This window comes from Dendropsophus ebraccatus, chromosome 3, assembly GCF_027789765.1.
Source record: "Dendropsophus ebraccatus isolate aDenEbr1 chromosome 3, aDenEbr1.pat, whole genome shotgun sequence".
Lineage (NCBI taxonomy): Eukaryota > Metazoa > Chordata > Amphibia > Anura > Hylidae > Dendropsophus > Dendropsophus ebraccatus.
The window spans coordinates 5,209,153-5,234,643 of NC_091456.1; the positions used below are offsets into that span (position 1 = coordinate 5,209,153).

Genomic DNA, 25,491 nt, shown 5'->3' on the forward strand with positions numbered 1-25,491 from the left:
GACGGCTGTAGATTTTAAGGCCCTATTACACGAAACGATTATCGTACAATAATCGTCTTGTGTAATAGACAATGATCAGCCGACATGAACGATGTCTCTGGCCCTTTCTGACACCAGTTGATTCGAAAGAAGAAAAAAAAATGCTGGAATTGCCTTTGAAGTGTGATCAAAAAGGAACGAGAATTAGAAAACTAATGCTAAAAAAACACAAAACCCTATAGCCAGTAGGCAAGCCATTAGGAGAGCTGTGACAATGACTCCATTGTCATAGAACATTTGTAAGTGTAAATGTCACACATTGTCCCAGTGACGGCCACTGAGGTGGACGTGATACAACAAAACCCTTTTAGGAAGGGTGGAACAAAACTGTGACAACAACATTGTGTGACAAATCACTGCCAATTGGTTAAATGGTGCGATTCATGGGGGAGATCATCACCACAACAATGGCCTCTTATTCAGACCAGTCCATCGTCTGGTCTATTCCGTTGTTGTTTGGACACCACTACACCTGTATATGTATTGTACCGACACCACTACACACCTGTATATGTATTGTACTGACACTACTACACCCGTATATGTATTGTACTGACACCACTACACCTGTATATGTATTGTACTGACACTACTACACCTGTATATGTATTGTACTGACACTACTACACCCGTATATGTATTGTACCGACACCACTACACCTGTATATATATTGTACTGACACTACTACACACGTGTATATGTATTGTACTGACACCACTACACACGTGTATATGTATTGTACTGACACTACTACACACCTGTATATGTATTGTACCGACACCACTACACACCTGTATATGTATTACTGACACCACTACACACCTGTATATGTATTGTACTGACACCACTACACTCCTGTATATGTATTGTACTGACACTACTACACACCTGTATATGTATTGTACTGACACCACTACACACGTGTATATGTATTGTACTGACACTACTACACACCTGTATATGTATTGTACTGACACCACTACACACGTGTATATGTATTGTACTGACACTACTACACTCCTGTATATGTATTGTACTGACACCACTACACACCTGTATATGTATTGTACTGACACCACTACACCTGTATATGTATTGTACTGACACCACTACACCTGTATATGTATTGTACTGACACCACTACACACCTGTATATGTATTGTACTGACACCACTACACTCCTGTATATGTATTGTACTGACACTACTACACACCTGTATATGTATTGTACTGACACCACTACACACGTATATATGTATTGTACTGACACCACTACACACGTGTATATGTATTGTACGGACACCACTACACACGTATATATGTATTACTGACACCACTACACACGTATGTATGTATTACTGACACTACTACACACGTATATATGTATTGTACTGACACACTACACACGTATATATGTATTACTGACACCACTACACACGTATGTATGTATTACTGACACCACTACACACGTATGTATGTATTACTGACACCACTACACACGTATGTATGTATTACTGACACCACTACACACGTATGTATGTATTACTGACACCACTACACACGTATGTATGGATTACTGACACCACTACACACGTATATGTATGTATTACTGACACCACTACACACGTATATATGTATTACTGACACCACTCCACACGTATATATGTATTGTACTGACACCACTACACACGTATATATGTATTGTACTGACACCACTACACACGTATATATGTATTGTACTGACACCACTACACACGTGTATATGTATTGTACTGACACCACTACACACGTGTATATGTATTACTGACACCACTACACACGTGTATATGTATTACTGACACCACTACACACGTGTATATGTATTGTACTGACACCACTACACACGTGTATATGTATTACTGACACCACTACACACGTGTATATGTATTACTGACACCACTACACACGTGTATATGTATTACTGACACCACTACACACGTGTATATGTATTACTGACACCACTACACACGTGTATATGTATTACTGACACCACTACACACGTGTATATGTATTACTGACACCACTACACACGTGTATATGTATTACTGACACCACTACACACGTGTAGTGACCCCTGTGATAGGCGAGGACTGTCAGGGACCTAATATGACCGCCATGTTCTATAAATGACACTACTTGTCAGAAAAGAAATAAAACATAGCTTGGATTTAAAGGGGTTCTCCAGCGCTACAAAAACATGGCCACTTTCTTTCAGAGACAGCAGCGCTCTTGTCTCCAGGTCAGGTGTGGTTGTGGTTTCCAATTAAGCTCCATTCACTTAAATGGAACAAAGTTACTGAACCTGCCCCCAAACTGGAGACTAGAGCGGTGCTGTCTCTGGAAGAAAGTGTCCATGTTTTTGTAGTGCTGGAGAACCCCTTTAAGGCCCTTTAGTTTTCTTAGGAAATCAGCCTCTGTAATAGGACCAGCAATCAGCTGACAATAGCAGAAGCCCATTGGTTGGCTGATTGGATGTGTTGTGCACACTGGTTAGGGCAGGGATGGGGAATCTTCGGCCCTCCTGCTGTTGCAGGCTGTCCAGGCATGATGGGAGTTGTAGTTTTGTAACAGTTGGAGGGCTGAAGTTTCCCCATCCCTGGTTTATTGGCCACCTCATTGATTGAGCCGTGGAGAGGGATTGGTGCTGGTCATGTAAAAGAGGCAAGAGGGGTTTTTTCTTTAACCGACCATACCACTTTGCTGTATATTGGGGGTGCAATGCACAGGAGACGGATTGGCTGCAGACTATCGCGCACATTATCAACCTGCCGAAAATCAGACCAATAAGCGCAGGTTTAATATAAGCTGAGCTGTGATTGGTCGCTATGGGCATAACTAGATCCAAGCAGACTCCTGCTGTGGCCGGTGCTCCAGAGGTAGATCCCCTCATGTCTCAGGAATTTTGGGGCAGTTTTCGTGTTTTTTCCTTTCTCATTGATTTCAGGAAGGAAAATCTGCAACAAATCCACAAGATAAACTGACGTTCTGCAGATATCAAATCCAGAGCGCAGATCTACAGATCAGTCGGGGGAGGGTGCTCCTGTTGATCCTGTAATCCGACTGCAGCAAATCTGTCTTGTGTGCATTTACTCTAATAATAATTAAAGGGGTATTCTGCTCACACTAAACTTTTGATATGTTGCTGCCCATGGTGAGACTAACAATTCCTTCCATACTTGTTATTATCTATTCAGTCTCCTTCCCCCAGTTCTCAGCTGCTGCTTTCTGCTGAAGATACAAAAATCTGTGTGTGAGTTTTTCTCTCTCCCCTCCTCCTTTCTGAGATGGCTGATGTAAACAAGTCCCTGGCAGGCTTTATCTGCAACATTGTAGCTTCTTTGTAATGCTGGGAGGGTTAATCTGAGGTCAAGTTGCTGATGAACTGACTGTGATTAACCCTCACAGCATTACAAAGAAGCTACAACGTTGCAGATAAAGCTTGCCAGGGACTTGTTTACATAAGCCATCTCAGAAGGGAGGAGGGGGAGACAGACAGAAAAGCTCACACACAGATTTTTGTGTCTTCAGCAGAAAGCAGCAGCTGAGAACTGGGTGAAGGAGACTGAATAGATAATAACAAGTATGGAAGGAATTGTTAGTCTCACCATGGGCAGCAACATATTAGAAGTTATGTGTGAGCGGAGTACCCCTTTATTAAAACCTTTGGCCCACATGTACCTGTGCAGCGGCTAATCATAGATACTGCATGTCCACATTGTGAATGAACAGGTTGGGGACTAGCGGAGGGATCGGTGGGATCAGTTCTGTGTAGTCAGGGGGGGCAGCAACCTTACAACTCTAGAAACTTGAATTAGAGTCAGACCCCCAAAACTAAGATGACAGAAAAGGAGGAGTTAGTGTGGGGGCAACCAACAAGAGGGTGGTGTCCTGGGCTGGGGGCACCTGTCAGTGTCATGGCCACCATTTTGGGGGTGCTCCCAGCTGGGTGACATTTACTGATCGTTCTGTCCCTTTAAAAGAGAGGAGGGAAAAAAATAAAAAGAAACCCCTAAAATCCTTGTAGTGATCCCTCCTCAGCGAGGCTGGAAAGTGCTAGAAGTGAGCGGGGTCACGGGGCCCCTACCCCCCCATCTATATCTATAGCTGCTATAAAATAACCCATAGATCTATTGCAGCCAGAAGGGGCGGAGCCTGCACGAGCGGAGCCCAAAAATAGAGCAGCGGCGGCGGCGGAATCATCATCATCATCGGCGGCGGCGGCGGCGGAATCCGCTAAAAGACAAAAGGAGACACAGAGGGAGGGAGAGAGGAGGCAGCGCTGCCGGTGCCAGAGAGAGAGGGAGAGAGAGAGCTGCTGCAGCCGTGTACTCAGTGTGTGTGAGTGTGTACGTGTGCGATATAAATAAATATCTCTCCCAGCAGCTTCCCTCCCCGTCCCCTCCTCCTCTGCCTCCTCCTCCGGCTGCTGGATGGGATTGTGGAGCTAGGGGGAAGCTGCTGCTGCTGCTGCTGCCGGAGCCTGACAGGCGTCTCTCCACACGGATCAGCTGACCCCGCCGAGCTCCCGCTGCAATGGGCTGCTGCAGCCGCCGCCGCCGTCTCTCCCTTCGCCCCTCGCTCGGTGGCATCTGCAGGGACTGAGCCCCCCACCCCCCTCCTCCTCCACCGCCGCCGCCACCGGGAGACCCACGGCCAGAGAGCGGAGGAGACAGCGGCCATCACCGAGCAGCAGCAGCACAGGAGGGGGTGGGGGGACAACGGGGAGTGAGACAGCGGCAGCGAGAGAGAGAGAGTGGGGAGAGACGGCCGGGGGGGCGGGCGGGCGGGAGGGGAGGGTGGGGGAAGAAGAATCACGTTAAACTATGCATCTGATCGAGCCGTGCTGGCGCGGACGGAGGGCTGACGAGAGACGCGGTACCGCAGCCCGGGCCCCCGCACACTCCTCTCTCCTGCTTTTCACCCCTTCCTGCAGGATCATGCATTCATAAGGGATGAGGCGGACCACAGGGATCCCAGGCCTGAGCTGCGGCCTACCCCGTCAGTGCAAAGTCAGGCACTTCATTACCGGACCCGCGAGCGATTCGCTACAATCAAATCAGCATCTTTGGTAAGAAGCCGCGGCGGTGCGGCCATGGGCGCCCCCTCCGTTACAGCAGCTGCGGCTGTTGCTGCTATCAGTGCTAGTGCCGGCTCTATGTTCTCCCATTGCTGCTAGTGCTGCCATCACCCATCCCCCCCCCACTCCTCATCCTCCTCCTCCTCCCAGTACCCCCCCACCGTCTTGTGCTGCACCTTCCCCTCACCTCATCCTGGCACCCTCAACCCCATCACCCCTCCCTCCATAAAAAGAGATTTGCATCTCCTGGTTACCCTCCCCCGTCCCCTATCTGTCGTTCATGTTTTAATGTTTGTTGGCATAGCAACCAGGGCTTGCAAAGGAGGAATTCTAGCCCTGTGCATGGAATACAAAAATCCCCTCATATTGTCATAGAGCGGCGTCCGTGTGTGTGTCCGTGTGTGTGTCCGTGTGTGTGTCCGTGTGTGTGTCCGTGTGTGTGTGCGGGGAGAAATCTCCTCCATGTAGCAGCAGCAATGGCTTGTGTGCTGCTGCGGAGAATACTGCAATATTAAATACAAGCTGGGCAGGGAGATGGCTCCGGGAAGATGGAGCTCTTTGTGTGTGTGCGGGCTGCTCTCCTGTAATGTCACCTGTGCCTCCCTCTCCGTTACACCTTTCTCTATAGCTTTGCGTTGCTTGACCCTCCCTGGCTGCTGACGGGTGCTGGTGGTGGGTGTCTGCTGTATGGAGAAGGGCTATACCCAGGCAGCAGCATCCTACATGTTTGTGTTGTCAGAAGACACAAGGACCACGGCTTTATTCTCCACACTGCTTTTTTTTTTTTTTTTTTCTCCCCCGTTTTCTCGGTGCCAGGGTCAGCTGTGTTGCAGACAGAAAATGTGCTGTATATTTATGGAGCTTATCCATTGCATAATCCTCCAGATATTCCCTCCTAAATAGATGGGTGTCCTTGCAACAAAAAAGAGGGGGGGCACGTCACACCCCTTTTACACACACACACACATCTCTATGCACACATGTACAGATCTATATAGACACACACACATACATGTATAGATATATACAAAGACACATACACATCTCTATGCACACATGTACAGATTCTATAGACACACATACATGTACAGATATATACAGAGACACATACACATCTCTATGCACACATGTACAGATCTATATAGACACACACATGTATAGATATATACAGAGACACATACACATGTACAGATCTATATAGACACACACACATACATGTATAGATATATACAGAGACACATACACATCTCTATGCACACATGTACAGATTCTATAGACACACACACATACATGTACAGATCTATACAGAGACACACACCTCAATGAATACATGTACAGATCTATCTATCTATATACACACAGACCTCTATGCACACATGTACAGAGAAACACACATCTCTATGCACATGTACCGAAAAAAAAGATATATATATATATATATATATATATATATATATATATATATATATATTATAGAGAGAGAGAGACACACACACACACACACACACACACACACCTCTATGCACACATGTACACACACATATATATGGAGGCACACACACACCTCTCTATGCACACATGTACAGATATATACTGAGACACACATACACACGGAGCCCCAGTCACTGTGTTTTCTTTCTTTTCTCCCATCATGGCTACATCCATGGATAAGAGGCAGAGCCAGGTTCTGTCGACGTGTACCGAGGCTGCCTGGCACCAGAGTACAAATCCAATTGTAGGATTGTTGCTGGTTGTAGCAGAGGCTGCTGGCATATGCCATATTGTAGAGTCCCTCGCAGTCTCTGACATGAAAGCTCTTCACATATACATGCTGCATTTACACTGATGGCAATATGTGTGGTTTTTGTTTTTTTTGCAATAGCACCCTGGTCATCCTAGGAGAGGAACCATTTTCAATTGTTCCAATACTGCAATCCCCCCAAAGTTACTCTTCAGCAGTTCCTTTATTTTTTCCTCATTTTTCTGACATGAAAGGCAATAGTTGGTTTTGTGTAACATGCCTACTCATGTCGAAAGCGCCAAAATGTAGCAAATCTCTGATTGCAATGTTCCCGGCGGCTCCTGGGTGAGGATCCCTCCGTGCTGTATGTTGTTTGTATGTAACGGCCGTGTCCTATGTTTATAAACACCCGGTCCCAGTTCTCTCTGCTCCACCATCATGTTATGGGCCTGATTCCTGGCTCTTCGGGCTGAACTCTGCCACTTACCTGCTGAAGGCAGATGAATGGCACTTACTACTTTGTTTCTGTACATTGTTACCATGTATTTCCTCTGTGTCTAACTAGTAAGACCAGCTTGCTCCTATCTTAGCTGATATACCCAAGTGTAGGCCTTTTTGTCCCCAGAAATGTCACGTCTGAGTATCGGCTGGATTTGTGGGGAGATTTTGATATATTTTTTATAGGGCCACTTTTCTTCCTTTATAGCTGTAAAAATCCCAGGCGGCCCAGTCTTGCCAGGAGTTTATTCCCCGGTGCCCCTACTACATGTAGAAGTTTCTTCATACCCTGATGTAACCTTGGGGTGAATGCCAAGAAGCTACTGGTGGTGGCCATGGCTATGTCCCTCGATGAAGGTGTTAGGTGCTTTAGCATTGTCGTCGTTTTTTGTTTGTTGTGTTATCCAGTTTTCATATGGCGGCAACAGGGATGTAGAGAGATGTAATGTTCCCATTGGTGTGACGGAATAGACCTGGGAATAAGGATGTGAGTTCTAGCTGCGCTGTCCAGGGTCCTGCATAGTGCTGGCATTGCAGGATGGAAGGTCTGTGGAGCAGTCACTTATAATGGAGCATGCTAACTCTAAGCATACATTCACATCAAGCTTTGTGTCTACTGCAAATCTGTAGAAAAACTGCATTTTGCTGTAAACTGCGACATGACTCCTGTGTGAATACACCTTAAGCGGAAAAATTTAGGAAAATCTGGCCCAAAAGTTCACATTTTGATGATGGATGAGTAATTTATCTGCAGTATTGTTATGTCTATGGAGTTGACTTGCATTGCTGCGACTGATGTTGGTTGCCTTTGACGGATGGAGGGGTGGCTGTTTTGGCGGGAAGTGTGCCTGCAGGGTATTAGCAAACCTAACAGTAGCAGATATCTATCTATCTATCTATCTCTCTATCTCTATTATATTATGTGTTATGTTTACTACATTGTCCAGTTCTTGAAGGTTTTGTGACAGTGACAGGGTCCTATGTGGTGTAAGCCACTGTCTGAGCTTTATAGAGGAGATATTTTTTTTAATTTCTCAGATTCTATGAAGTTCTGTATTGAACTCTAGTGACTGTGATGTAGACCCCTCGTGACTGTGATGTAGACCCCTTGTTGGCCTGTCTCATTCTGTTTGAGATAAAACCGAGGCGCTATAGTAGAGAGGGCTGGAAACGGCAAAGGAAAAGGTGGGGAGGATTAAATAAATAAAAAAACCTAAGAATTACTGCAAATGTAGTAAGAAGAGTTTGGTGCTGGCAGAGACAATGGACCGTAAGCTTTGTTGCATTGACAGTCCATGCATAGTGACAGTGCTCTGGTTTCATATACAACTCTCAGCGTAATTTAATAGTTTTTCATTGAAATAGTGGGCAGGGTGTATGGATGTGGCTAAGTCTTTGTGATGGGAGCTCTGGAGGTCAGGGTTACCCACTCTTTGTTAGTAGATATTGGTTACGTCTTAATGTCCAGGTTCTGGCCTGGTTACATTTTGCTATTTGTTCTGTGCTGAGGTATCAGTTTGGAAAAAGTTTTTTTTAGAAGGAAACTGTTAGACCCCCCTCACCGTTCCGTGTCCGTTATGAATGACATTCAGTATCAGACGTTTGATTCTAATGACCTGTCACAGGGCTGTCACATACAGATCATACTTTAGCTTATTATAGGACAGAGATTCACCGACCCAAACATACAACTGTTGAATGGTTTCAGTCGGATGAGAGATCCTAGTTTCCCCTCCAGCCAGTCTGATATCCGGTTTGGATAGATGAAAGTGCACTCTGGGCTTTGAATAGGCAATCCTAAAAAGCTCAGCAAGTATTGTGCATTGGATCTCTGTAGTTGTGCCGCTTTGCAAGCAGTGGCACCTGTCAGATAGGTGGGAACGTCTGCAACAATGGACACAAAAGCAGAGTTAGGTAAACACATTGGGGTTCCTGACTGGTATTCCCTAAAAACCAAGTAGTTGGAATGACCTCGGCCTTTCATGGGCTCTCTCTATATTTTGGTGGTGTTGCATTTTGGTAAATCAGCACTGTTGGGAAAAATACCTAAAAAATCACAGATTTTAAACACTTTAAGGGGAACTATCAGCAGGTGAGACAAATCTAGCCTGCTGATATGTCCCTATTGCACAAGAGACGCTGAGGACGGTATGGCTCTTACCTTCATCCTCAGCGCTGTTCCGATGCAGTTAGTCGTGTGCTTCACTGTCTGCTAAGAGCACTGGGGCACCCATAAGGAGCACTGCCCACCCCCATAGCACTGATCCCTCCAACCTGCTTCATTCATCATCATTAGATAACCTGGCCAGCTCCACCCAGAGCTTTTCCGTGGCATTGAGGTCCTAGTCTGACCTTAGCTCTCACAGTCCTCCTTACCAATCCACTTGTTTCAGAGAGCCGAACTGAAAGTGACTCTGTACCCACAATTTGACCCCCCCCCCCCCCCCCAAACCACTTGTACCTTCGGATAGCTGCTTTTAATCCAAGATCTGTCCTGGGGTCCGTTCGGCAGGTGATGCAGTTATTGTCCTAAAAAACAACTTATAAACTTGCAGCCCTGTGTCAAACTGGCATGACCTAGAGTGTCTGTGCATTAGGCTGGCACAACCCATCTGTCCCTCCTCCCCAACCCTCATCATTAGGAATGCTCCAGGCAGGTATTCTCCTATTCATCACCTGTGAGAACACGGCACATGGGCTGCATCATTAGGGGGACCATGTGCAGTGTTTACTGCAGAGGAATAGGAAAAATCCTGCCAGTGGCATTCCTAATGATCAGGAGGGTGGGGAGGAGGGACGGAGGGCTGGTGCAAGGTTAGGGCACAGATACTCTAGGCCACGGCCGTTTAACACAGGGCTGCAAGTTTATAAGTTGTTTTTTAGGACAATAACTGTATCACCTGCCGAACGGACCCCAGGACAGATCTTGGATTGAAAGCAGCTATCCCAAGGTACAAGTGGTTTGGGGGGGGACAGATTGTGGGCACAGAGTCGCTTGAAGCCTTTGAGCCACTCAACAAACCAGAACATAAAGGAAATGTATATTATGGAGCTAAAGGGTGGAAGAACCCCAGCTCCTAGTTCGTTCACACCACACGCTCTGTTCTTCAGAGTTTTCGCCCCCTAATATAATGACATTAGTAATCTTTTGACTCACTAATCCAGCCTGATGCATCCATTAGTAAGATAAAGCGCTCCTCAAACAGGTTATCAAACCGCAAAGTCCACTCACAAAGTGTAGATGGTGATCAGCCGCTGAGTGGTAATGGTGATCAGCCGCTGAGTGGTAATGGAAACCTCTCGCCCGGCACAGGAGACACCTCGGCCTTCCAGTGTCCAGGGAAGAGAGTATGGAGGGACACTAACAGATGGTGAAGGGAGAATGTTTTCCTCTTTGCTAAACCTACTCTTATCCCTCCATCACATGACTTAGTAAAAGATGCTTGTGCGGCCGTTAATCTGGAGTAAAGTAGGTGCAATACCTCCTGAGGAAATGATGGCTTCCGTAGTCATTGTGTTGCTGAATTGTGCTGGACAGCTCCCTCTTTTTGCATTGCCTGGAAGGCTAAACCTCCTCTCATCCCTCCATCACACGGCTTAGGAAGAACGCTTCTGCAGCCATTAAGCTGAAGTGTAAAGTAGGTGCAATACCTACCCCGGAAATTCTGCTCTGCCATGGTGATTGTGTGGCTGACCGGTGCTGGACAGCTCCATCCCTGGGCGGCTGCATCACAAGTGTTAGGGATTTCTGACTTGTTTGCTGATGGTCGCCTCTGTGACCGTCGGCAATTGCATATAGTTATATACATATAGATGCATTTTTTAGCATTTTTTGTTTTTGTTTTTTTTAAAATCTTTTGGACCATTTTTTTAAATATAGAAGTAAAGAGGAACGGACTGTCAGCAGCACGGATAGCAGATGTTGATACTATTGTTCATTGAACTTAAAGGGGTAGTTCACCCAAAAATATTTTCTTTCAAATCAACTGGTGCCAGAGATTTGCAATTTGCTTTTCTTAAAAAAAAAAAAAACTCCAGTCCTTATCAGCTGCTGTTTGTCCTGCAGGAAGTGGTGTATTCTCTCCAGTCTGACAGTGCTCTCTGCTGCCACCTCTGTCCATGTCAGGAGCTGTCCAGAGCAGTAGCAAATCCCCATAGAAAATGTCACCTGCTCTGGACAGTTCCTGACATGGACAGAGGTGGCAGCAGAGAGCACTGTGTCAGACTGGAGAGAATACACCACTTCCTGCAGGACATACAGCAGCTGATAAGTACTGAAAGACTTGACTTTTTTTTTATTAATAGAAGTAAATTAAAATCAACTGGTGCCAGAGATTTGTAAAGAAAAAAAAAAGTTGAACTATCCCTTTAAGCTGACCATCCACATTAGATAAAACTTGGCTAAACTGGCTCATTCTGGCAGATTCAGCCAACTATATAATGTATACGGGTGTCTCCTTATAGGGTGTCTCTTACCTTCTTCCTCTTCTCTGTTCCGCTGCAGTTAGTTGTTTGCGCCATGGTCCCGTAGAACAGTTAGGAGCACTGCCCGCCCCCATAGCGCAAATCTGCCCCTTTCTAATGAAAATCAATGAAGTGGGTTGGCCGGGGGTGGGCTAAATCATTGCTGGGGGGGTGCTCCTAAGGGTCCATTTACACAGAAGACTGCCAAAGATTTGAAGCCAAAGCCAGGAATGGATTTGAAAATGGGAGAAATCTCAGGCTTTCCTTTTATGGACCGGATCTCTGTTTATAGTCTGTTCCTGGCTTTGGCTTCAAATCTTTTTGGCAGCTAAATCTGTGTAAATGGACCCTAAGGATACACTTACACAGACAGATTTATCTGGCAAATTTTTTAAGCCAAACCCAGGAACAGACTAAAAACAGAGATCAGGTCATAAAGGAAAGACTGAGATTTCTCCTCTTTTCAAAACCATTCCTGGCTTTGGCTTCCAAAATCTATCCGATAAAGGCACTCTGTCGTACGGGACCATGGCGCAAAACGACTAACCACCTGAACGGAGCTGAGGATGAATATAAGAGACCTAGATCAGTTTACCCTGCTGATGGTTCCCCTTTAAAGTGACACTGTACCCACGATCTGAACCCCCCCCCCCCCCCCAAACCACTTGTACCTTTGGATAGCTGCTTTTAATCCAAGATCTGTTCTGCTGTCCGTTCGGCAGGTGATGCAGTTATTGTCCTAAAATACAGCTTTTAAACTGGCAGCCCCGTGCCCTACGGGAGTGGCCTAGATTGTGTATGCATTAGGCTGGCACACCCTCTCCGTCCCTCCTCCCCGCCCTCCTCATCATTAGGAATGCTCCAGGCAGATTGCCTCCTATTCCTAACCTGTGTGAATACTGCACATGGGCTGGATCGTTAAGGCACCTGTGCAGTTTCACTGCAAAGGAATAGGAAAAATCCTGTCAGTGGCATTTCTAATGATGAAGAGGGCGGGGAGGAGGGACTGAGGGGTGGTGTAAAGTTAGGGCACAGACGCTCTAGGCCACGGCCGTTAGGCACAGGGCTGCAAGCTTAAAAGTTGTTTTTAGGACCATAACTGTATCACCTGCCGAACGGACCCCAGGACAGATCTTGGATTAAAAGCAGCTATCTGATGGTACAAGTGGTTTGGGGGGGGTCAGATTGTGGATACAGAGTCACTTTAAGCTTTTTTCCAATGCCAGGTGCCTCAGCTGTCTTATCATGGTCACCTCCATTGTGTGCAGCTTTAAATGCAGGTTTGGGATCTATTGGCCCCAAACAGAGCAGGGCAGTTAGCTTGGCCTTCATGGGTTTGGAGTGGTTTCCTGAAGACTGCCAGGTCACCCATGGCTCTTGTCTTGATACATTTTTGTATTATTTAGAGCAACCTTTGTTTAATAACTTTCGGCCCTCCAGCTGTTGCAAAACTACAATTCCCATCATGCCTGGACAGCCAAACCTTTAGCTTTGGCTGTCCAGGCATGATGGGAATTGTAGCTCTGCAATAGCTGGAGTACCAAGATTTCCCATCTCCGATTTAGACCAATGATTATGTGTCGAGTTTGCCATGATCTGGAAAGTGAATGGAATCCTTACGTGATGCTTAACCTGTTAAAATGTCACGGTACTATATAATGCTACAGAACCGCCGCCACAGTTACATATGTATACAGCTGGCGGGAAAGTATTTTGAAGCTCCAAAGTGCTTGTTACCCCCCATACTACTGTGGTTTGTTTGGTGACCCCTTGGAATAGGCTGTGTTCACCACTGCTACATGCATCTCATAGCTGCTTTATGTAAGGAAACTGATTTACTGACTTGTTGCGGTGGATCCAAGTATAGTCTTATGCACTCTAACCTGGTTTCCTTTTTGGCAAAACTAAAAAGGGGTTGTTCGATTCTTTTAAATCAGCTGGTCCCAGAAAGGGTCAGAGATTTGTCATTTATTTTTATTAAAAAATCTCCAGTCTTCCAGTACTTATCAGCTGTTGTATGTCCTGCAGGAAGTGGTGTATTCTCTCCAGTCTGACACAGTGCTCTCTGCTGCCACCTCTGTCCATGTCAGGAACTGTTCAGAGCAGCCCCAAATCCCCATAGAAAACCTCTCCTGGAATTTTTTTTTATAGAAATAACAAATTTCTTGCACTTTTCTGGCACCAGCTGATTTGAACGAAAAATTTTGTGTAACAACCCCTTTAAATGTAGCCACTTAATGTGCTGCAGACTCTTCAGTGTCGGCCTTTGCTTGTACCTGAAGTTGCCAGGCTATTAGTAGCAGCAGTGCAGGGTGTTGCAGCATTGTCCCTTACAAGTGGATGGGGCACTGCTGCAGTCGCTTGCATTGCTTCTACTAAGAGCATGGCCGTTGCAGATTTGAGCAAAGGTAAGTATTGAAGAGGCTGCAGCACTCGCGTGAGGTAGTGTTTGGGTGAGCAAGAAGGTGGGTGATTCTGCTGCACTTGGTCCTGTCTTCTGGACATTTGCACCCATGAAATAATGTGCATTTTAGAAGACATTAGTTCACCTATGTCCTGTGTACCATGTATGCGGTCAGATACTCGCTCATCTGTATACAGGTGTCTTTAGCTTTGTAGGTCAAGATGACCGGCTCATACCTACAGTGGATTTGTGTTAGTATAAATATGCATTCCTTTTATTTTTTATCCCAACATGTGAAGTACTAATGTGTCTTTGTCAGAATTTTGACAGAAAAAGTGGTGCACTAGACTTTCCTCCACATTTAGGGTATATGCACACTGAGGAATTCTCGTGGATAACTTGCTGCAGATTCCGTGGCTTGCCCTTGCGTGCTCCCACTTTACCCACCGCCCGTGCCATAGGCTCCATTCTATACTCGGGCAGATTCTGCTGTCAGGCCAAGGAATTTGCATGTGAAATCTTTGGGTGGATGGCAGAATCTGCCCGAGCATAGAATGGGAGTGTATGGCACAGAGAGTCAATCGGCGGAATCCACAGCGAGTTATCCGCGAGAATTCCTCAGTGTGCATATACCCTCATTCTGCATTGCAGACCAGGGCTGTGGAGTCGGTAAGCCGCAACTCCGACTCCTGAATTTTATCAGGACCGACTCCTGCTCCTTCATAAATGGCCGGTGGTATACCAGGGGAGTTATTTATCACACTGGTTTCTCCCTAATGTCCTACATCATCCTGGGGTGACTTCTGAGGGAATAAGGAAAGATATAAAGCAGCTTCTCCTGTGTGTGCAGTGGATGCAGCCAGTCTCCAGCCTCCATGTCCTGAACTCACAACTAGACTAGACGGAGCAGGTGGTCTTTTAGTTTGTAACTAAATATTCACCATACACACAGAAACACTGCTAACAATGCCAGATACCTGTAATATAGAGGTCACACATAGTGATATAGAGGGGTCACTGTGGGTGTGGGGGCATACCATAGCACACACACAACCTGCTGCAGCCATAGCAAACATACACACAGCCTGCTGCAGCCATAGCGCGCACGCACGCACGCACGCACGCACGCACGCACGCACGCACGCACGCACGCACGCACACACACACACACACACACACACACACACACACACACACACAGCCTGCTGCAGCCATAGCAAACATACACACAGCCTGCTGCAGCCATAGCGCGCGCGCGCGCACACACACACACACACACACACACACACACACACACACACACACACACACACACACACACACACACACACACACACACACACACACACACACACAGCCTGCTGCAGCCATAGCATGCACACACAGCCTGCTGCAGCCATAGCATGCACACACAGCCTGCTGCAGCCATAGCGCGCACACACACACACACACAGAGCCTACTGCAGCCATAGCATACACACACAGCCTGCTGCAGCCATAGCGCTTACGCGCACACACACACACACCCTGCTGCAACCATACAACACTGAAGAAAAACACCACACTGAGGACAGAGGTTACTGCTACACTACTTATGTCTTCTCCTCCTCCTCTATATTACACAGGATATCTCCATATTACACTGCTGCTCATATACAGTCATCCAGGAAGAGACCAGCACAGATCTCCCCCCCCCCCCCCACACACACACACAATGGACCCTTCCAGCTCAGAAACAAACTGCCAAATAGTGACCGACAACTTTCCCCCGACCACCCTTATCTAATAGGCCCAGTGTCCTATTACTGATATATTCCCTGACCACCCTTATGTAATAGGGCCAGTGTCCTACTACTGATACATTCCCCGACCACCCTTATGTAATAGGGCCAGTGTCCTATTACTGATATATTCCCGACCACTCTTATGTAATCGGGCCAGTGTCCTATTACTGATATATTCCCCGACCACCCTTATGTAATAGGGCCAGTGTCCTATTACTGATATATTCCCGACCACTCTTATGTAATCGGGCCAGTGTCCTATTACTGATATATTCCCCGACCACCCTTATGTAATAGGGCCAGTGTCCTATTACTGATATATTCCCGACCACTCTTATGTAATCGGGCCAGTGTCCTATTACTGATATATTCCCCGACCACCCTTATGTAATAAGGCCAGTGTCCTATTACTTATATATTTCCCGACCACCCTTATCTAATAGAGCCAGTGTCCTATTAGAATGTTGCTCATAATATATATTGATGAGCAAAACGTATAGAATTCATATTAAAGGGAACCTGTCACCCCCCGTGCCGGGGTGACAGGCTCCCGACCCCCCGTTAGATCCCCATATACTTACCTAATCCCGCCGGGTCCCGCTTCTGGAGGTGGTCAGGTGACGGAGATCTCAGCCGCTGCAGCCCGGCGCGCGCGCTGAGAGATGAGTCCAACGCCCATAGAGAATGACGGAGCGCTGGACTCTCCTGTCATTCTCTATGGGTGTTGGACTCATCTCTCAGCGCGCGCGCGCCGGGCTGCAGCGGCTGAGATCTCCGTCACCCGACCACCTCCAGAAGTGGGACCCGGCGGGATTAGGTAAGTATATGGGGCTCTAACGGGGGGTCGGGAGCCTGTCACCCCGGCACGGGGGGTGACAGGTTCCCTTTAAACTCAATTCTAAATTTTTTTTAAAGCTGGAGTCTGTACATTTTTTTTCCGACTTCGGCTAAAACTAGCTCCGACTCCACAGCCCTTTTGCAGACACACTCCCACCGGGTACGAAAAAGGGGCGGAGTTTCTGCAACAATGGGACACGGTCTATTTTTCTAAAAAGGTGGGGGGAGGAAGTGCCTGAATCTGGTATAAAATTCTGGTGGACTTCAAGTAATAGACGGTGTAAACTTTGATAAATCTGTGGCACTTAAGGAGAGTGTAATTTTTTTTTTTGGTGCAAACAGCCTAATAACTCATTTATGGATTGTCTAGTCTAAGTTTGCACCTAGATAGTGGGCCAGTGTTCCCTTAAACCTATTGAACGTCTTATTCCGCATGTAACATTAAGCCATGGTATAGGTGGGTAATGTGAAGAACCCCTAGATGACCTTGGGTAACCTCTTGAGCATAGCACGTCCACTCATGTATTTGGGACGTATAATCAGTCAGCCTCAATAACGATTGCAGCAGTGTCCCCTCCTCTCTTTCTGTAGTGAGAGTACCCCACTTGCCCATTGATCACAGGCTGTCCCCGGTGACCAGAGCAGAGCCGCCCCCCACAGCGGGCGTTCACCTCCATACACTGTGCCAGTGCCCCCTTTGCTGCCAGGGCTATGCTTCAGCAATCGATTTCTACCTGCTGTGTGTAAAATCCTACTCTGTAAACTGAGATCAATGCAGTAGGAGCGCACAGTGTTGTCATTTACAGCCGCTGCGCTCTGTCTGTGACCACTTCTGCCGGGAGGTATAGAGAGTGATGAGCATTCAGGGCCGGGTGGAAGTACCTGGCTACTAAATGTTTGTGGAACGTATAAGTAAAATCAGGATGCCTTACCCCAACAGCAGGAACACATCTACAACTTAAAAGGGAACTATCAGTAGGTTAGATGCCCCTTATTGTGCATGGTGTGGAGAGGAGGGGGGCTGGTGTCTCTTGCCTTCCTTCTTGGTGCTGTTCCTGTGCTGTTAGCAGTATAATCCTCGGTCCAGAGCACTGCCCCACCCCCACAGTGCCGAGTCGGCCCGCTCCTTCTAATGATAATCAATACAGCGGACGGGCCAGATCAACACTATGGGGGCGGGGCAGTATTACTAATGGTGCTCCGGACTGAGGATGAGGGTCCTATTACACGGCCCGATAATCATTTAACAAGGGCTTCATGGACATTGTTACCGATGTCCTTGTAGCCCTTGCTTAAACTCTATTAGCTATCCATGCTGCAGGGCTCCTCTTGCGCTGTGCTTCTCCCCGGGTCCTGTGCGCGGCAGCTCCAGAGTGGCCTGTTTCAGCTGACAGGCCACTCAGCCAATCACTGCCCGTTCTGAAACTGGAGCATGCAGGACCTGGGGAGAAGAGGAGTGCAGGTGGAGCCCTGGACCATGGATAGGTAATGTATACAATTTGGAAATCGTCAGCCGCCGGCGGCGCACCACTATTACAGGTAGCAATGCGCGGTTGGCGCCTGACAATTATAGGTTCAAACCTATATTGACTTTTTCCATACAACAGAGTCCTGCAGGCGTTCCTTCCCCATGCCGGTGACCAGAGTTCTCCCTGAGCTCTGCAGCTTCTGTGTCTGTGTCACACAAGTCTAGGGCTTACTGGTTGTAACCAAGAACTGGGGACATTTCCCGGTGAAGAAAAATTCTTAAATACTCGTTTGCAAATGATTGACTGAACAATTACATTTTGTTAGGTTAGCCGTGTGATTGGCAGTGAGTATGTGTAAACTTGTCTCCATAGCGCCTAGTTATCAGTCATGGCATTTTGGTGGTGTGAAAACTGCTAGCAGATTCCCTTTAAGGGTAGCTTTACACATAACGTAACGCAGCGGATTTTCTGCTGCGGATCCGCAGCAGATTTGACAGTGAGGATTTGATGCTGAGTTCATTCATTTAGTCAAATCTGCTCCGATACGGTACGTGTGAAGCTAACCTAAAGGGGTTCTTCATAAAAAAAAAAAATTCACATCAAAGTGCAAGAAATTTGTAATTTACTGTTAAGTACTGGAAGACTGGAGATTTTTATTTATCAGCTGCTGTATGTCCTGCAGGAAGTGGTGTATTCTCTCCAGTATCCAAAAGAAAAAAACAGCACAGTTCAGAAAAAATGTAGGTGGGTGCTCGTCTCACCAACAGCCCCAAAGTTGGTAATTCAATCCAGGAAAAAAGATACAGGCGACAGCACATCCAAGGTGAAGAGATGTTCAGTTTTAATCACACCAGTGCGTGACGTTTCGGCTACAAACAGCCTTTTTCAGCCTTGAAAAAGGCTGTTTGTAGCCGAAACGTCGCGCACTGGTGTGATTAAAACTGAACATTTCTTCACCTTGGATGTGCTGTCGTCTGTATCTTTTTCCTGTATTCTCTCCAGTGTGACACAGCACTCTCTGCTGCCCCCTCTGTCCATGTCAGGAACTGTCCAGAGCAGCAGCAAATCCCCATAGAAAACCTCTCCTGCTCTGGACAGTTCCTGACATGGACAGAGGTGGCAGCAGAGAGCGCTGTGTCAGACTGGAGAGAATACACCACTTCATGCAGGACATTCAGCAGCTGATAAGTACTGGAAGACTGGAGATGCTTACTTAGAAGTAAATAAAAAAATCTCTGGCACCAGTTGTTTTGTAAGAAAACACTTTCGGTGAACTACCCTTTTAAAGTGACATTTTCCCCCCTTTTTTGCATTATGACTTCTCTACACAGGTGTAAAGGGTAAATTTAGCAGTTTTCATATCCTATTTTATATCATACGTCATGGTGCTTGTTTAAATAAAAAGTGATCTCTTATCTGCGGATTGTGCTAACACGACTCCACCATGGACCTGCCCCTCCGTGACCTCACCTCTGCATATGTCCTGCCTACTCAGCGCCCATTGGAACAGTCCAGCCTAAAGGTCTAATTTGCTCTAGTTCGGACCATACCAATGGCCGCTCAGAAGCCAGGGGACTATGTGGCGATGACATCACAGGTGGGCTGGCTTACAGTGGCAATGTGGGTGGGGCTAAGTGGTGCTTCGCCCACGAAGCCCCGCCCAGATAGCACAATCCACAGATGATTAGAGATCACTTTTTACTGGAGCAAGCACCATGACGTATGATATAAAATAAGGTATGAATACTGCAAAATTTACCCATTACATATGTGTAGAAAAGTCAGAATGCAAAAAGTCAGAACGTTTTTATGTGCTCTAATGTTCTGCCATTGACTTACCTTTACATCTTCCTGCTGTGCACCATTTTCACTGTAGCAGAAGCCCTTCCCCCATTCTGCCCCATCATGCTGCGCAGTGATTCCTCCCATAATACAGTAGAGCATGGAGGAGAACATGACGCCCATATCTTTCAGCATCCTCTGCAGGCGGGTGGCATGGAGGACATTAAGGCAAGAGCGGTGTCTTCTACCCCTCTATGCTCTGATACATCAATAATGGGATCACCTCATTCACTGGAGGGCAGGACTGGGCACAGCAGGAGAATGGGAATGTTAGTCAATGGCAGAACATTGCAGATACACAAAAACACAAATGCCAGGATACAAACCCAATACAGATATGAAAATCGCTAACACCCGCCCCCCCCCCCCCCCCCCCCCCCCAGCTTAAAAAATCTTCATAAAAATAATGAGGCTCTTGGTTACCATTTGCAAATAGTGTAAACAACCCCACCACAACAACCCCACCACAATAAGGTGGCCTCATGCCGGGGTGGACCCTATACTGTACTATGGCCTCTCCATGGCATATAATAAGCCTGTGCTCTGGACGTGCCGGTATTAGATAGATTCTGCATGCCCAGAGCACAGGCTTATTACATGCCATGGAGAGGCCATAGTACAGTATACGGCCAATCCCAAGCAACGTGCACCTGCCTAGTGTGAATGGAGATGTTGGAGAAACTACCAAATTTGTCCTTTTTTTTTACATTGCAGATAACAGCACTTATGTAAAAAAGAAAAAATGATAAAGTGGAGGACCCCTTTAATTATTATTTAACCAAGACCGTTCTGTTGACGACACCCCCTCCACAATATGTATGCCTTTAAATGTAAAAAAAAAATGTAAATTCTCCTGCATTAGATCAGATTCAAATTTTCTCATTTGCAAATTTAAAAGCGTGCTTATCTTTACTCATCCAGCATGGACACTTCCATGGTTACCCGATCTTCCGGTGGAAGGAGTGACTACATGCTGATTGGGTAAACCAGCCTTATAACAAGTACTTTTTAAAGAGACCGTGTCATCAGAAAACAACTTATTGTAATGGGGGAGATTTATCAAACATGGTGTAAATTAGCAACCAATCAGATTCTACTTTTCATTTTCCAAGGGATCTGTGAGGAATGAAAGGTGGAATCTGGTTGCTAAGGGCAACTGAGCCAGTTTTACTTTACACCAGTTTGATAAATCTCCCCTTCACAGGTCACAGGGCGCGCTCAGTAATGTCTCACATTCATCTCAAGGGGACAGACTCTTTCTATTGTCGTCTATGTCCATGAGGCTAGCTGTAAAGTATGTTAACAGCTCAGGCAAGATGTCCGCCCCCATAACAATGTACAAATAGTGAAATAAAAAAATTAGGTAGACAATAGAAACAGATTAGAATAAAAGAAGAAATGTTAGTATCTGATTCTAATCAGTAAAAGAAAATTAGGTCACACATTGCCTTTAACTTCATTTTTTTAAAGCATGTCAATAATGTAATATTTAGATCCTCTTGTCACTTTTAAATTCCCAACACAACAATAAAAAAATTGTCATGATCTCCAAGGGCTTCAGTGTGGATTGCTGCAATGTCTGCAGCTGCATGTTAGTCTTGGATAAGAGTGGAAACTAGCGGTCAGAGACAACCAGGCCTTCTACATAGGAGTCCACCATGGTCTGTGGTTGCTAAAGGAGCATTATGTGTACAGTTCAGGAGGCAGCGGGGAAGTTACCTGCAGAAGCTGCTGGCTTCTAGCCGACCACACTCATCCCTGTTGTACATGTACAGGGGTTGTATTCCTCTGTAATGGGGGCTAATATCTGCGCACAGTGTGTAATATCACAAAGCACAACTGATGGCCCAAACAGCAGCCCCGACCCCAGAGATGACCAAAAACTACATCTCCAGGCACAGCTTGTCTCCAATTTCCCCCTAATAAATAAATCACAGTAAAGTAAACCCCCCAAATGTGTAACTGAGCAATTCTAGAATAATTCTAGAATGGTGGTGGTTTTGGTGGTTGTGGGGGGGATCAAGGTGGTCGAGGTGTTAGCATTTTCCAATTCTGGGGGGGGGGGGGGGGATCAGATTAGGGAACCTGATAAGCTCCTCGAAAACGTGTGTTTTGAGGGTAAGTTTGAAGCTTTGGGTTTTGGAGATGAGTCTCACTGTCTTGGGTAATGTATTCCATAGAACTGCTGGTGCAGCTCGGGTAAAGTCCTGGAGACAGGAGTGAGAGGTGCGGATTAATGAGGATGTTAGGCGTAGGTTGTTAGCAGAATGTAAAGCACGGGTAGGACGGTAGACAGAGATGTAGGGAGGTTGAGAGCTTTGGGTGAGCAGGGGGAGTTTGGCTCCCTAATAAGAAAAGGATACAATACAATCTAGTGACTGGCACGGGGGAGGCATCAATATAGCAACTGGCACGGTGGGAGGCATTGGTATATTGACTGGCAGAGGGGGGAGGCATCGGTAGTGACTGGCACAGGGGGGAGGCATCGCTATAGTGACTGGCACAGGGGGGAGGCATCGCTATAGTGACTGGCACAGGGGGGAGGCCTCGGTAGTGACTGGCACAGGGGGGAGGCATCCACCATTATGTGGAGGAGCTGAGCAAAATAATATATATAATTGTGGGAAAAGATTCAGTATAACTTTGAAATCACTCCTCTGTGATAAGAGTCCAGTGGGCGGAGATCATCAGAGATTTCAATAAATAAATTACGTTATACTGAATCTTTTCCTATAAAGTTATATATCACTCTGCTGAGCTCCTTTTGCTTTATAACATAATGCCAATAGCTGAGGTTGCATTTTCTTTACCGTATACTTAGCTTAGCTTGGGTTAGGCATAAAAATGTGACTAAAAGTCAGATGTGAATGACCACAGTTGCAACAAAGATGTATCTGTAAAAAAAAAAAAAAAAAAAAAAAAAAAAAAGCACGCTTGTTTACTGATGTGGAAACGTGTGGTTACGCTGTGGCCATTGAAGTGAGTGTGCTAACCATGCAGAGGCCTCCCAGGCCCGTCATAGTGACAGGTAGCCTTGTATTCAGCCTTCATTTTGACTGTTCTGGGTGTATGATACCTTTTTTGGTGTTTTCTTTTCACAATGTTCTCATCTGGGTGGTAACGCAAGTTATAAGACACTAGAACGTGCGGCTGTGTGTGAAGAGGAATTGTATAAATCCCATCTACCAAAATAGATGGGGATCTAGTATTGCTTCCTTCTGGCATTCTTGCACCAGATTACAAACATGTTACATATGTTTTTTGTTTAGTCTTTTTTTTTTTTTTTTTGGTCCAGCAAGTTGACGTGTGCCCTTGGGTCTGACAGTGTCTTATTTCAGTCTATGGATCACTGGCTGTATAACATCCAGCTGGTGGCATCCATCTTCCACATCCTGAGTGAACCCTTAGGCCTCATTCACACATCCGTAGTGCGTCGTTCGCTTGTGATTATGGACCGCACTATGGATGTGCATCAATAGTGCTCTGCAATTCAGAGCACTGCACAGGAGATCAGTGTTACAATTGCGTATCCACACCTGTCCCATCCAAACCCGAGCATTCGGCATTGGAATAGCGGTGGCTGCTGAAGTTAGATAAAGCTCTAAGGTTGTCTGGAAAACATGGATACAGCCAATGACTATATCCATGATTTCCCCATAGCCTTAGGGCTTTATCCAAGTTCAGCAGCCACCGCTAATCAAATGCTGAAAGTTCGGGTTCGCAGAGACTCAAGCATGCTTGAGGTTCGCTTATCTCTATCCAGAACGACAAACATGTGAATGAGGCCCTAGCTATCATGCATGGTATGTGTTATAATGTGAACATATCCTAAAGACAACAGTTCATGTTTTAAAGTTTGCTCAAAGAAATCTGCTTCCCACTACAAGACTGCGTGCGTGCAAGGCATTCGGTCTCTGCTCAGTGTGCTCTCATCCTGCTGCTTTCCCGTTCTGATGTGCTCAGTAGTACGAATACCAGGATCCTATGACAAAGCAGGACAGGAGAGCACTGCCCAGGTGCTAAATGCCTAGCGCAGGGGATGCCTGGATGAAGCAGTGGACGGGCTGATGATCACATGCCCTTCCAGGGGACGGAGGAGGAGCGCAGCAGGGACGCGCACACTGTAATGCATGGCAAGAGCACCTTGCCTAAAAGGGAAGAATGGCCAAATTTATGAAGGCACCATAGGTCTAAGTATTGACCCTTTCTAAATAAGTCAGTAGGGTAATAATGTGTAAGAAGTGGCCAACTTCTGGTAAAGAGAACATGTCAGCAGGGGTTTTCTTCTATGAGTCTTTGTTGTAGTGTTTTCCCTGGAAATGTGAATGATCATTGCTAGAACCCATTTGTTCTGGGATATAAAAGCCACAGTCAGAGTGCTCTCGCTGCGGCTTACCTCTCCCCTCCCCATAGCTTCCTTGTGTATGCTGAGGCCGGGGTCCGGATGGCAGAGATACCTGACGGCTGAACCATTGTTAGGCCATTAGTTGAAAGTGTATGAAATGAAGAATAAAATGCAGTTTTATACATTTGCAACTAGTCACAGACTCAGGGTGACATCTGAATGACAGAGAGCTGTGAAGCACGCTCATAGGCTTGAGGCTTCATCACTGCAAAGCACAGCCCCAAATCCGGGGATAGTTGGACCTGCAGAAACATCCAGATGACTAGATAGAGTCAATTAGCATACAGCGTGGGACTTGATAGAAGTATGTTTTTGGGGTATACCTGGCAGGCAGCCACGTGATAGGTATATGTTTGGAAAGTGTGTTAGGATGAATTAAAGAGTTTTTTTATGAGATTGGTTCCCTTTAAAGTGACTCTGTACCCACAATCTGACCCCCACCCCCCCAAAAAAAAAAAACAGTTGTACCAACAGATAGCTGCTTTTAATCCAAGATCTGTCCTGGGGTCCGTTCTGCAGGTCATGCAGTCTTTGTCCTAAAAAAAACAACTTTTTAACTGGCAGCCCCGTGCTTAACGGCCATGGCTTGGAGTATCTGTGCCCTAACTTTGCCCCACCCCGTCGTCCCTCCTCCCCACTCTCTTCATCATTAGGAAAGCCACTGGAACATTTTCTCCTGTCTGAACACTGCACAGGTGTCTTAACAATCCAGCCCATGTGCCGTGCTGCCACAGCTGATGAATAGGAGACAATCTGCCTGGAGCATTCCTAATGATAAAGAGGGTGGGGAGGAGGGACAGAGAGGGTTTGCCCGCCTAATGCATACACAATCTAGGCCACGGCCGTTGGGCTCAGGACTGCAAGTTTAAAAGTAGTTTTTTAGGACAAAAA

At 46.3% G+C, this 25,491-nt stretch overlaps 1 protein-coding gene across 4 annotated transcripts in view; it reads left to right on the forward strand.

The window, feature by feature from the left end:
• Positions 1-25,491, forward strand: part of TAOK3 (TAO kinase 3) — a 165,208-nt gene that overhangs the window by 76,880 nt on the left and 62,837 nt on the right. For 3 of the 4 annotated variants that reach the window (XM_069960731.1, XM_069960733.1, XM_069960732.1), the window contains exon 14: positions 5,013-5,147. The exons of the other annotated variant lie outside the window; for it this stretch is intronic. In XM_069960731.1, the coding sequence (XP_069816832.1) occupies positions 5,013-5,147 (135 nt within the window). The remainder of the gene's footprint in view (positions 1-5,012; positions 5,148-25,491) is intronic. 4 annotated transcript variants of the gene reach the window in all.